Source organism: Phyllostomus discolor, chromosome 15 (assembly GCF_004126475.2).
Source record: "Phyllostomus discolor isolate MPI-MPIP mPhyDis1 chromosome 15, mPhyDis1.pri.v3, whole genome shotgun sequence".
NCBI classification, from domain to species: Eukaryota; Metazoa; Chordata; class Mammalia; order Chiroptera; family Phyllostomidae; genus Phyllostomus; species Phyllostomus discolor.
This window is the reverse complement of record NC_040917.2, coordinates 24,861,583-24,875,652: the sequence shown is the minus strand read 5'-3', so window position 1 is coordinate 24,875,652 and position 14,070 is coordinate 24,861,583. Positions and strand designations below refer to the sequence as shown.

Genomic DNA, 14,070 nt, shown 5'->3' with positions numbered 1-14,070 from the left:
ATTATTTAAATGCTACGATGCTAAGAACTAAAACACATACTTCAACTTTCAAAAATAAAATAGTCACCCAAGTTCACAACCGTGTTCCTGTCAACTGCCCGAGGGGGGCTGGGAGGCCCGCGGTTCCCAGCCGGGAGGCCGTGCAGGTGGGTCTCCCCCGGGGTCTCTCCCGCCGAGCGCCGCCAGCGGCCGGCCCCAGAGTATATCCAAACACAATCCACCAGCGCGCACCCCATGTCGGCGCCCGGACCTGGATACCCCGAGAGCCACCGCGCTCCTCTCGCTCTCCCAGCATGCAATCCGCTCTCTCCAAAGTCACTTGGGGTTTGCAGGAAGGCGACTTACACGGGTACAGAATGAAGCTTGGATGAAAACTGGTTAAGGATTCGAAGCACGCGAGCTCCGGCGCATCGGCGCCGGCACCCGGACAGAGGCGGGGGCGCGGCCTGCACGGAAACACTTCGGTGGTCTCGGCGTCGCTCCCCGCGGCGCTCAGCTGCTCGAGGTGCAGGCGTGCATCCTCTTGGCGACGTCGTACACGTAGGTGACGTCCGGCCGCTTCTCCGGGTCCGGGTTGATGCACATGTTCACCAGCTGCCGGAGCTGCGGACACAGAGCGCCGGCGCTTACTGGGCGTGCACGGCCCGGGGCGGCTCCCACTCCCAGGGGGGGCTCCCACCCCCGGGGGAAGGGCATGCCCTGGCCGAATAGTCACGCGCCCAGAAGTACGCGCGACTGCTGCCGGAGACCACGCAGTCGCTGGAACGTTGTAAGGGGCGTATTCGTTGGCGAGCATGCGTGGCCAGAGGAAATGCACCCATTCCGACAACGCGGACGCGCCTGGAGGGCATCGTGCTAAGCGAAGTCAGTCAGACAGGGAGAGTCGAGAACCACCTGACTTCACTCACGAGAACCACCTGACTTCACTCACGGGTGGGCTGTACAACCGAAACGGCCAGACGAACAAAAAGCGAGAACAGACACAACCTCACAGACACAGACCACAGCGAGGCAGTCACCAGAGGGCAGGGGGCCGGGGAGGCACAGCTGCAGGGGGCCAAATGCACGGCGGCGGCAGGCGGCCTGACTCCGGGTGGCGGGCACCCAGCGCCCACACAGCCCTGGCTCGAGGGACTGTGAAACCCGCACAATCTAATTAACTAGGGTCACCGCAGCAAATTTCATTGTTTCACAAGAGGTATTTTCCACAATCAGGAGCCAGATTTTTTTTTTCACCTTATAAGTACGTCTTTAGGAATAATTTAGATCTTTTGCAAATTTGCATTAACTCTTTCTGGCCAGTACAGTAGCATGCTCTACATTATCGAATCACTATGGTCTCTTCACAGTCATGAACTTCCACCCTCTGGAGGAAACTGGAGTGCGGACAAACCTGTGGGGTGGTCTGCGCACCGCCCAGTGGAATGGCGAGGTGCACCCCCTCCCCCTCGCCGTGAGTGTGGTGGGGAGCAGGGTCTGGCCCTGAGCCAGGACAAGGAGGCGGAGACCAGGCTGCTGAGGGTCTGAATAGGCAAAAGGCCTTTACAAAACCAGAGAAGAAAAAGCTGCCTAATTCAGATGCTGGAAGGAAATTTAAAAGGTGACACAGAAACACTTAAATAAGAGCATACAAAGTAAAAATAAGATGAATTATTTATAACATGTCCAAAGCATTACAAAATCACGAGGCATGTGGAAATTAACGACTATTTGTTGTCAATAAAGTGGAAAACACTAATATATTGTGACCTGTGTATTTTTAAAGAAATATCAAAGCACAGAGGTGGGCCCCAAAAACGTGACAAACAAGAGCGTGTTGACAGTCACTGTCGGGGCGGTAACCCAATCACGTGCAGGCGATGACGGCGGGCTCCTTGTGCATTACAGCTGCAGGTCACTGACACGGCTCCCCACGGGACAACGAAGACCGCGGCGTGGGTGCTGGTCTTCCTCACCCCCGTCTTCCTCCCTCCAAGACCAATTACTGCGCCGGCCCCCCAGACCTGCCCCGTCTCCACCCAGCCAAGGACACGTGTTGGCACCCACAGGGGGTCTAGGGCACGCAGGCACACCGTATTCTGGCGCTGTGGGTGTTTATTTACACAGAGTGACTCGCGTCTCCAGCCTGTACACCACAGTGTCCCGGTGATGGGCTGGGGGACAAGGGGGAGGGGGGAGGGGAGGGAAGCAACCTCACGGGGATGTGAGGGACGTAATGTCTGTGTCACCGCCGAGGACCCGCCCGCGTCCCTCGGAAACCGGGGGCAAGCCCACGGGAGTCACGTGGTTCCACAGGGCCCCACGGGACACGGGGCGCAGTGCCTGGCGCCGGTCTCCTGTCTTCAAGGAGCAAGTCCCCAGTGTCACCACAGAAGCACAACTGGACCAAGGGCCTGCTGGACTGTCCTTTTTCAACAGACGGGACACTCGAAGCCGGAACACCAAATCTTATGTGGCAACTTGAAGTGCGGGGCCGACCGGCATCACAGACAGTGAGAACAGGACACTTGCTAAACCGTTTTAGGGGAGAGCCGAACGCTGCCCACGTGTCTGAGGAAACACACGACCCTGAGATGATTCTAGAAGCGGCACGGTTATGTGCTGCCTGCTGCATTAGTGTACATCCCCTTCCACGTCTCTAAGTCGAGTGTTCTCCCACCCTGAGCACTGGTCACCGAGCGGCCAGCACCTCGAAACATCGGTGAGCGACATCCCCTCCCAGCACAGGCCGTGCCCGGTGCGGGGGTCGCCCCTGTAAGTGGTCCCGGGACGGGGGAAGAGGAGCGGCCTTCCAGCAGCAACTCAGATATAACGCCGGTCGGTGGCAGCAACCCCCGGGATTGCTCCAGTTTTACTAAAATCAGAGACTCCGGCAACTGTAAGGCAGAGCCATTTAGACTGCTCAGACGAATAAAAAGCTTTATGAATTGAGTCTAACTTCAAAATATGCAAACGAAGTCATACTTGATACTTCTCCTCTTGTTTTTTTTTATTTACCCAAAGTTACTCTTTAATGAGCTAACATGAGGGTTGCGTGTTCTTGCTGACCTTTTAGCTTTGTTAAAAGGCTTCTTCGGGCATATTCTGAATTCCAATAGAAATGACTCACACATGTCCGGTGGAAAGTCGGTCATCATTTGCAAAGCTTTCATGTAGTGTTTTCCTTTCCTTAAAGGAAAGGATCGGGATGTCCCGATCTTTCCCTTCCCGGCAAACTCGAACATTCTCGTTGCTCTGTCTCGCTGGCAGATGTGCGCGCGCAGCCTGAGAGGTAAGACCAGCCCCCACCCGCCCTTCCGTGCCCCGTCCTGCCCCGTCACGGTCCCCCCAGCCCCGATTACAGCACGCAGAGGCCGGGTCCGGACCGCTCCGCAGCCCCAGGTCCCTATTTGCCCCCGGGAAGGTGGGCGTGAGGCCCTACCCCGTCTCTCCAACAGGAGCGCCCCCTCCTGGACTAAAGGAAACGGTGCGTTCCGGAGCTGACGACAATTCAGCATTCCGGTTTTCTCCGAACGCTCGCGGATTTATACTGTGAATCGACCTGCAGACACCCGAAATCGGTTTAGTTCAATGAAAAGTCAGATTATTTCTCTGGTGTTCACACGGAGCCCGGGACAGAGACAGCGCGGTACTTCTCCACCCGTGGGGACCAGAGTGAGCCGGGGCTCTCCGGCGCGGGGGCACCTCCCGGGGCCCGGGGCGGCGGAGGGGACCCTCCGCTCCTGCTCCCCTCCTGCAGCCGCCGGATGGAAAGCACAGGCAGTGGCATCGTCTCAGGGAGGGAAAAGTGCCGGCAGTGGAGGTTAAGGCACCGGGAGGGGGACTTCGGGAGAGGGAGCCGCATCCGTGAAGACAGGGCGACACAACCCGCTGGCGGTCCCCGCGGGTCTGCAGGGGCGGGCTGGGGGTGGAGGGTCACAGGGCCTGGCCCCGGTCCGGCTGCAACGCTGACACCCAGTGACCCAGTCCTCTGATCAGAAGTTCGGTTTAAAAACTTTATACTCCCCTCTTCACTGTTTCCTATACTTTGCCACGCTAAAAAATTAAATTCAGTGTGGAGTCTGCAACGAGCCGAGCTAAAAGCCTGCTCTACAAAGGAATGCCGAAGACCGCAGCGGGGAACGGCAGCACCGAGTCTGTCTGAGTTTTTTCTGTTTCATGAATTCTGTGTAATTACTTCGCAGCGTCCCTACTTAGGGAGAGAAAATATTTATTAGTACATCTGCACTTCAAAGCTCTCGATCTGAGAACGCTCCGCGTAACCGTAACCGAGCAGGCTGAAGCAGCGCCGGGCCGCACGCCCGCCCGCCCCTCCTCGCTCCGGTGAGACTCGTTTCCAGCGTCACCCGGACGGACGCCGCGGCTTCCCGTCTCACCCAGCACAACAGACTCTACCCACGGGAGGAATCTTGCTCTTTCTGGGTTTTTGGAAAGGACACCAGACAGCACGTTTTGCTTGGTATCTCCTCTTCGAACCGGCCACGCCACGGGCTGGAATGAAAGTGGAAGCTGTTTTGCTTTCCCAACCCCGAGACCTTCCGCCCGGGCCCGGCTTTGATACCTGCCCCTGGGCTGCGGGCCACAGCACCGACTTCACACCAGCTGCTGCGGGGGAGGGACCCCGCGGGCAGGCGCGCCTCCACCGGCCGCGAGCGCGGCGTCATTAAAATCCCGCCGAAGGTCACCATGGAAACCGCCTGCTGAGGCCTCGCCGCGCGCTCGGCATCTCCTAATCAGCCACCATGTGAAATGCAAATGCAGACAGTCTGAAAATTAGTCAGGAAGAATAGGGGCCGACGCCGCGGCTCTGTGAAATATTCATGCGCCCCGTGGAAGGGGGAAGACGGCATGAGTGACACAACAAAGCGGGGGCCCTGACACCCTGCGATCGCTCCGCGGGCCCGTGCATGCCCTCCTGCGTTCCAGGCCGAGGGCTCGGAGGCTGCTTTTGTGAAACGCCGTATTTATATGCCATGCCCGAAATAGTAATTAAATGGCTAGCGGAATGGCCCGAGCATCAGATACAGACGGCCTTTCCAAATGGTCGCCCCTGCCCGGCGAGGGTGCACCCTGACTCCCCGCACACAGCGCCCCCGTGAAATGAGAAGCAGGCATCACTGATCAGCAGCCGCAAGACCACCAGAAAGGCGGGCACGTGTAACATTCCAGGGCCCCAAACGCTGTCCGTGGTAAAAAGTCTTCAGAGATATTTACTGTCCAAGTTACGCCGACTCCGTTTTCCTCACGGACGACTAAAACCGAGGGCTACTCCTTTCAAAACAGAAAGAGGGACGCCGGGCTGCCCAGTAAGGGAGCGTGGTAGCTGCTCTACGTTTTCCCTCCGCCCCTCCCCATTCTCCGCCGGCAACACCGAACCCTGTGGCGTGAGAAGGTGAGGCCCACTGACCCCCTGCGGTGACTTCTCCGGGGGACACCGGCAGGCTTCCCGAAAGGGGTTCTGTGAGCCCGAGCTGGCCAGGGACGTGCTGCTCGCTCGCTCCTCCCAACTGGTGACGTCAGGGCGGAACTGGTAAAATGAGGACCTAACTGGTGACGTCAGGACAGAACTGGTGAAGTCAGGACGGAACCAGTGGAGTTAGGACGGAACTGGTGACGCCGGGACGGAACTGGTAGAGTCAGGACGGAACTGGTGACGCCGGGACGGAACTGGTAGAGTCAGGACGGAACTGGTGACGCCGGGACGGAACTGGTAGAGTCAGGACAGAACTGGTGAAGTCAGGACGGAACTGGTGAAGTCAGGACGGAACTGGTGAAGTCAGGACGGAACTGGTAGAGTCAGGACGGAACTGGTGACGTCAGGGCGGAACTGGTAGAGTCAGGACGGAACTGGTGACGTCAGGACGGAACTGGTAGAGTCAGGACGGAACTGGTGACGTCAGGAAGTATTAGGCTAAAATGGGGGGTTCTGGGTGGAGCCAAAACAGTTTGTCTCAAGGGGTCTCCAAAGCAAGCGAGGATGCAGACTCAGACCTTAGGACGGGGAGTCTTCTGAAATGTCCCCCCCGCCCCAGCCGCTGCTCAGCACGTCTGCAGTGAGGACCTCCGCACGGGTCCCGGGGAACCCATGCGCACGGCGGAGACACGATGGGCATGGCCAGGGGAGGGAGGGTCGGGCTGAGAGCGCAAGGCTGGGGACAGGCGGCCAAGACGCCCGTTCAGATTTCTGAAAAACACGAACCGGAGAGCTCTGCCAGAAGAGAAAGTCCTGGCCGCCCTGCCTGCCGTCCCGAGACGGGGAGCGGGGAGCGGGAGGAGCTGCCCCTGGCGGGGCCCGCCGGCCCTGCACGGCACAGCCTGGGCCTGAGCCGCCCGGGCCCGACTCCGCCCGGGCGTGTCCGGTCGCCCCAGGAGGCGCCGAGTCCGCTCCATGGCAGGGCGGTGTCCACTCCGTACACTCACCGCAGAGTGGACTGGAACCACGCGTCTCCCAGGGAGCGGCGACAGAGAAGACGGCCACGCCCGCCGCCTGGCCTCGCAGCCACGTGCATTCCGGGGCACGGTACTTCTCCACACGGCGCACTGCAGGCCGGGGCCGCCGGGGGCGCGCGGACCGGCACGACTCACCTCCTCCGAGTAGTGGTCCGACGGGAGCGGGGGGTAGTCGCACTGCTCGATCTTCTTGCACAGCGAGTACAGGTTCATCTTGTCGCCGTAGAAGGGGCTCTGCAGCGCCGCCATCTGCAAGACACCCCAACGACACGGCGCGGTGAGAGGGTGGCTCCGGAGGCGGCCGCATCGAGAGGTCACGCGCGCAGCAAAGAACCACAAACGCCTCCCAGCAAGTGAGCCGGCCGCTCTTGATTTTTGACACCATCAACTCTCGATTTTTACGAACACCCCCCTTTCTGGTCATTCTTTAATAACTTCTAAAAATCTCACTTCAGTGTTTGGTGGCTTTTTTTCAACATTTAAAATTCCCTAAAAGGGAGAAGTGATGAGCAGTCTTTATGTATAAACACATGCAACATAAAACAGTATTGAGGAAAAACAGCGTAAAGTAATTTAAAATCCTCTGCACCTGCAACGCCACGAAAGCCACGAGTGTTATCTCATGACCAAACAGACACGGGTGGTTTACACCGAACAGGTGATGGCCAAGGAATAACAAAACCCAAACCGAGGTGAAAGCGGAAGTATCATCTAGCAGGGGTCCGGGGAAGAGCACACACAGGGTTTTTTCCTCCCGCCTAACAGCTGCGGCAGGAAGACAAACCCTCCCCGTCGGAACTAGTAGCTGATCTCAAGCAGGTTACAATGACTTCGAGCTTTTTCCCTCTTTTGATAACGTCTCCAACACGCACTAAACGTGCTCAAAAGCGCCGCGAGTCAGACGCTACCTCAAGGCATCCAAATGAGACTTCTGATGCAGGGAAAAAAAAAATGGCTCGAAGAATGAACAACTTTAAAAAAGACATGGAATTTCAATGTGATTCCAGACAGGGTTCCAACCTGACACTTGGAGTGCAAGCAAGGGCCGCGGCGAGCAGGGCTACAAACTAAGAATCGATCGGATATGTGCGCGCCCCGCTCGCAGCCCCCTCCCCCCACCTGCCCACCCCCCGAGCCGCGGCGCGGGGTGTCCGCGGAGCGGCGGGCGCCCCGCAGCCAGTCACCCTTCTCCACGCGTGCTAATAAGTTTGATTGGGGGAGGGCGGTGTGTACACTCCCCAGACAGGCAGCGAGTGTGTGAAACACGCCGGCCCATGCTGCGCTACTCAGTGGGCGTCAGCGGGGACAGGACAGCTGAAAATGGCTCTCATCTGTCCGCGGGCGGCCCGCGGCTTAACCCCTTTGGAGCCGCAGCCGGGCAGGCGGGCCCGCCTGCCCCGGCCGCCCACGGCCCCACGGAAAGCCGCCTCGGGAGGAGCTGCCCCATGGGAAGAGGAGAGAGCGGACACCCGAGTGTCCCCAAACGCGGAAGACACTCCCTCGGAGAGGACATTCCTCAGGGAGGACCTCCGATCATAATCACATTTTGGGTTTTCTGTCCAAAATGCAAGGACACGTAGTGACAAACTAGACTTCGCTGGAATGGGGGGGGCGGGGTGTCAACTGCCCTGTCCCCGAGGCCGAGCACCCCGAGTGCCTGCCCCCGGCTCACCGCCCGCGGCCCGGGGCCCGGGGCCCATCACAGGACTCCTGTCTCAATCCTGCAGTGCTAAAAAAAAAAAAAAAAAACCCACACCGAAACCCAGCCTGTCCCCTAAGGAGTTAAACGGGAACGGTCTATTTTCATGCATCTCCTGCTTTGACAGATGAAAAATGTCAACTGTCCTGTTTTTATTTTCCAGCTTTTGCACTATTCATCTGGTTCATTAGTGCAGCTCGGCGCTGCCCTGACAGCTGCTCGGCCGCGCGCCCGGCAGCTGAATTTTTCAGGCTAATTTGATCCTCCGCGCGGAGAGGACCGCGGGATGATTGACTTGCTCCCTGACCTCCAGGGTCCGGCGGCGCTGATTAGTATTCCGGGGGCGTCGGAGGGACGGGGGCCGCTGTCTGTCTGCGGGGCTGGTGGCAGCTCTCTCTCTCTTTGAGCTGCAAGCCACCAACCTGCAGCCCTGCACGGGTGCGGCCGCCGAGCCGAGCAATGAGGGCGTGTAGAACCGGCTTTCCCGTGTAAAGGGCCGTGTCGCGAAGGCACCGCGTCTCCGTTTAATTAGTAAAGTCTACTTTGTTGCATATCAATTACAACGGCACTGCTGGGGTTGTTTTTTTTTTTTTTTTTTGAGGTTTCAGGAACATTTGAAAGTCTAATTTTCCGAGTTTCCAATACATTTTCAAAAACAGGCTTCCGACGCCTTCATTGTAAATTCTCAGCGGGACGGTGGGGAGCACCCGGGTGCTCTCAGGGCCGGTGTTTTAAAGCTCAGCGACCGGGCGTTTCTAGTAACACGGTATCATTAAAGCCCAAATGGACGCAGACACAACGTAAACGCAAATTAAACCTTTGGAAAAATTCTAGTTCTTCCAAAGACCTGCATGCGGGAACTGAGAAAAATGCACCAAAATGAACTCTAATGCTAACGTGATAAATTCCTGGATTCAGAACCACACATAATGCAGAAACTCGTGGCCGCGGGAGGGTCCAAAGAGGCAGTGCCCGCTCTGGTGGCCACCTTCAGTGCGGGGGTGGGGGGGAGCCCGGCCGGCCGCGGGCAGGCACATCCGGACACGAAGGGTCACTGCAGTTTTGACGTGGGAGCCCGCTGGCCCTCAAAGCATTATGCAAACTTCTCCAAAGACACTTACAGCGTCCACCAAACCGCTCCATGGCTAAAGTTAATCCCGCGAGAGGAATTCATGCGGCTGTAGGTGTTTGGAAAGAAAACGTCGCTTTGGTGATACCGGACTACGGCCCAAAGGCATCTGAGATGACTGAACAGGAATAAAGTGTTTTAAAATGTATAGTGCCTTTTAAACATTCTAGTAACTTAACACGATCAATTCAGCCCTTTTCAACACTGTGCAAAATTACTGACAGAATATAGTGAGCGTGAATCTCTTATAATCTCACGTGCACACACAAACGTATTTGTTATATCACCAACTCATGATTTTTCATAGTAAAAATGATCCTACAGGTATAATTTAAGCACGTTTAAAAATCCTTTCTTTTTAAATAATCATTAGTCACTGTAGCAGGAAGAACAAAATAAACAGCCTCAAAATAAATAGTCTCTTAAGATTTGGAAACATGGAACTGCAATCAGTAAACTAATAATTAAAGACCATGGCACGCATTAAAAAAAACTAAACACAACGCTTTCTCAGGGTCCACCCCCAAGCTCATGTGAGCCCTGGGGAAAGGGGACCTCACGGTGTGTTCCCTTCAGGAGACCCAGCAACACGGCCCAGAGCGGGAAATGCACTGGCTTCCATGTATCCACTTGCACTTCCTTTGTGCGCATTAAAGCAGGAAGATGACTCCACGGATTATTTCCCTTCACTTCACTTTACTAAAAGGGCTCCTCGAATGCAGGCTAGTTTTAAATGAACGCCTTTAACTCAAAGCCTATAACCCTAGGAGAGTCGCCCTTCAATGAGACGACAGAGTCACCGGCTTAAGAAGCCCCCAGATGCGGACAGTCTGCGCAAGGGCGGGGCCACCCGGGCACCGCGCCGCAGTGTCTGCCGCAGGACCCGCCCCCGTGACCCCGCGCCCCTCCGCCACCTCCGCGGCAGCAGAGCCGGAGGGAGTACTCCGCCGAGCAGGAGCCGCACAAACTGTTACTCCGGGAAGTGAAACAAAGTGACAACCTAGAAGCGGCAAAGTGACAACCGGCTACGCTTAAAGCCCAACTGCTCCACCTGAGAGGAAGAAAAGGTGGCAACAGAGACCTTTCCCGAACTTCACGGTTTAAACCCGGTCCACTGCACCTCTTGCAGTGCACGGGGGTCAGCACGTTTGTTCACAGATGTTCAGGTGCATGTTTTCATAGGTAAGATGTGCTGGAAAACAGCATGTGAACATTAAAAAAATTTACAAATAAAATTCTCATCAAAAGAGAAACAATGAAAAATACATTAGAGAAAGTAAATACGCAAGAACATGTAGTTTATTAAATTCTACCATAAAAGCAGTGACTGAGGGAGAGCATTAACTCTTCAGGATGATTAAAACACTAGCGACCGGCCACGCCCAGGAAAATCAGCCCACACACCCACTGTAAGAACAGGGGCGGCGCGGCATGGTCCGGAGAACCGCTCTGGCGCGGGCGCTCTGCGGCGGGCAGGACCTACCTCGTACAGGAGACAGCCGAGGGACCAGATGTCCGACTTGAAGTTGTAGCCGTTCTCGTGGATTCTCTCGGGAGACATGTAGTACGGCGTTCCCACTGCCGAGGAGACAGGAGAGGCACAGGCGTGAAGGCGCGGTCGGGGCGGGACAGTACACTCAAAATTCTGGGCTAAAAATGTCAGCGAGGTCATTCATTACACCCAGAACCCTGTTTCTGAGAACACGCGAAAGTTTTGCGTTTCCTCTCCACGCCCTGACCCTCACACCGCACCCGGACCCCCGCTCGGCACCAACAGGGGCGGGGCGCGCTCGGTTTCGATGGTCTCCGCCTCATCACCTGTCCGAGGAGGATCCAGGGAACAGGAGTGAGCGGGGAGGAGGGATTCCAACAAGAAAACCTGGGTGCGTGGTTCACAGGGACTTCATTTCCCTCCTTTAAAAAAGTACAGGCTTGCATGCCCCAACCAAGCTCGATAATGTAATCCTTCATTTAAATATTGGCATATAACAACGGTGTGCGTACAGGTACAGTATGCACAAATGAGTCACACTCGTTAACTTTTACAGAAACATCTCTCAGAACACGTGGCCGCTCTCATATGAGAAACTGTGTAACCATTAACCTTCCCTGCTTCACTCACTCCTGCTTTAGACAGAATGTAACAGAGGTTCGGACAGCCAAGGGTTCCAAAATAATACACGTGAGAGGTTACTGAAATCTCTGAAAAAATGTCAGTGGTTGCCACCACTGAGACCTTTTTAGAGACAGGATACTCTAGATAATTTGGGGGTTTGTTTGTTTGTTTTGATGTGTCATTACCTTTTCCCTATGCGCATCCAAGATAAAGCTAACAGTAAATGTTAATAAATATTTACTAAACACTTAAAAATAAACAAAGGCATATACATTCTATTTTGAAGGGTAAAACTATTTATGGCTTTCAACGTGAATATATTAAATTTCAACCTCAGAGGCCTATTGCACCATTATTATGAGCCCAAGGTGGTTTTTTTTGCCAAATAGAAAATCAAGGTTTGAGAACAGTATTCGAGGATCTAAGTCGCCTGAAGCAGGAGCTACCCAAACACACGGCTACCATGGAGGGAAGGAGATTCCCCTCTTTCTGTTCCTTTCCAGCAACACCCAGGCATTTCCTGCAGACCCTGGGAAGACCGTGGCTCACCAGGCGGGGCTGTGGCGTCTGGGGAGAGGCAGCCAGGACAGACCCGGCTCCCCTCACGAGCCAAGCCCCCAATGCAGAGGCGGGAGTCAGTTTTCCAAATTTAGAATGAAGTGACAGCCTCATGACTGAGTGTGGAAACGACACCATGTTCAAGGCGACAGTGTCACGAACCGCTATTCACAGGGAATGTGATCTGGGCAGGAATCCACTTCCCCTAAAGCCCCGCGTCGCGGTCGGATGTCGGGCGAGGACGGCGAGGGAAGGGAGCAGGCGAACGGGGGCAGCGGAAGCTTACACCGAATGCGGGCTCTTCGGGAGCGGCACAAACGAGACGACCTTGAAGCAGTAAGTTCCCGAATGGCAGCACGTGCTTTGAGGACAGACACATACATTCGGCACTTCCCGTCTGGGTCAGAAACGTCAAGAAACTGCGAAACTGCTGGGCATGGAGAGTCTGCCCCGTTCCTGGGTGAAACCGAGGGGGGCTCTCTGGCTCTGGGGTTCCAGCACCTTCCCCCGGGGTCTGCGTGGGCAGCGAGGGCTGTGGACAGGGACACTCGGTGTGCACAGGGACGCCCCTCTGCGCGCCCACAGGGCCGCGGGGAGCTGGACTAGGAAAGGCCATTGCCAGGCTCCCGGGTTCAGGACAGGGCGCAGGTGGCTGGCCGCTGCAGTTCCTGCGCCTTAGACAAACACTGTGACGGCCGAGAGGTCACCATCGGAGACCAGCTTCTTCCCAGAGCAACTGTGCAATTCCCGAGAGGGTGAGACTTGGAGACACTGTGGAGAGCGGCCCGCAGTGCGGACTGAGCACGCGCGTCCTCGGCGGCTCCAGACCTCGCTGCAGGCCGAAGGATGCGCCACACAGAGACGTGGGCGGGCGTGGGGAAGCCGCCGCGTGGGCACAGGTGGCAGCGGGCACGCCAAGTGCAGCCGCAAGGACGCCTGCTCAAGCGCACTCACTTTCCGAGGTGACATCAGAGGACGGCTCGCACTGGGACACGTGTGGGCAGCGTGAGCTGCACCCTCGGGAGGCTCCAGTGGGAGAACCCTGACACCGGTCGGAGGGGGCCGTGCGCTCCCTCGGCTGTCCCGTCACCGAGCCAGGGGACAGCGTGCCGCGCCGGGAACGGCGGAGAGCGGTTACCCCTTCGCGGACCGCGGCAATGACAAGGACCACAGAACCCGCCCCCCCGCCCCCCCCCGCCTCCGAGGGGGTTCCGGCATTCGTGAGCACAGGGGCCGGCCCAGGGCATTGTCGTTGCCTTTAAAAGTCAGTTCTGTTTTCAGCGCGTGGAAGCACAGACGATAACTGCGATCCCAAAGGTGCGTGCGCAGAGAAAACGCTCCACGTCTCCGCTCCCGGGGGCACTGCGGGGGCCGGCAGAACGCCCACCACGCTGGAACGCCCCCACTCTCCCGCTCCCGCCCGGCTTCCCCTTGCACCGGAGGCGGCGGCCCGACAGCAAGCGCATCGTTGTTGGTGGCGAGTGTGGCATCGGGGAAAGCAGATCCGCAGTAACAGCGGGTGACGCCCCGCCCCGCCCCGCCCCCAGCTACTCAGACCCACCGTGGGCGTCTGCAGGCCACGCCGGAGGGTACGGGGTCAGACCGTGTAGCAGACTAATTTTTCTAATGAGGTTTTTTTAATTCACTTTTTTCTCCTTCTCTACTTCAGTCCGTGATGGAGTAGGCCTCTCAGAAGCAGGATTGGTACTAAGAGGACAAGCCCCTTAAGAATTAAATAAACTTTCTTATTTAATAAAAAAAAAACAAACTAATAATAAACTAACAGGAATGATAGAAAAGGAGCGGTTTATAAAATTTATATTTTGCTAAGTGTGGTATTTTCTTCCTTAACAAATAAATGTACTTTACAATGCACTAAAGGGGTTAACCCAACAAGAGGGTGTAGCATTGGTAAGTATTGCTGAACCCCACAGATACACAGACAGAAAGCAAATATTAACAGAAGGAAAGGAGAAAACGGACAGCAGTACAGGAGCAGTGGGGACTTGAACACCCACTTACACCAGCGGACGGATCACTCAGACAGAAGATCAATAAGGAAACGGCGGCCTTACACAACACAGCAGGCCAGACGGACATGACCGATACACATGGAAC

The 14,070-nt window shown here is 56.3% G+C and overlaps 1 protein-coding gene across 4 annotated transcripts in view; it reads right to left on the bottom strand.

Annotated features, from left to right (window-relative positions):
- Window positions 1–218: 218 nt before the first annotated feature.
- Window positions 219–14,070, bottom strand: part of NEK7 (NIMA related kinase 7) — a 66,539-nt gene continuing 52,687 nt past the window's right edge. For all 4 annotated transcript variants that reach the window (XM_028531235.2, XM_036016216.1, XM_036016215.1 and 1 more), the window contains 3 exons: window positions 10,762–10,856; window positions 6,586–6,699; window positions 219–603 (listed from right to left, as the gene is read on the bottom strand). In XM_028531235.2, the coding sequence (XP_028387036.1) occupies window positions 493–603; window positions 6,586–6,699; window positions 10,762–10,856 (320 nt within the window). In that variant the 3' untranslated portion in view covers window positions 219–492. The remainder of the gene's footprint in view (window positions 604–6,585; window positions 6,700–10,761; window positions 10,857–14,070) is intronic.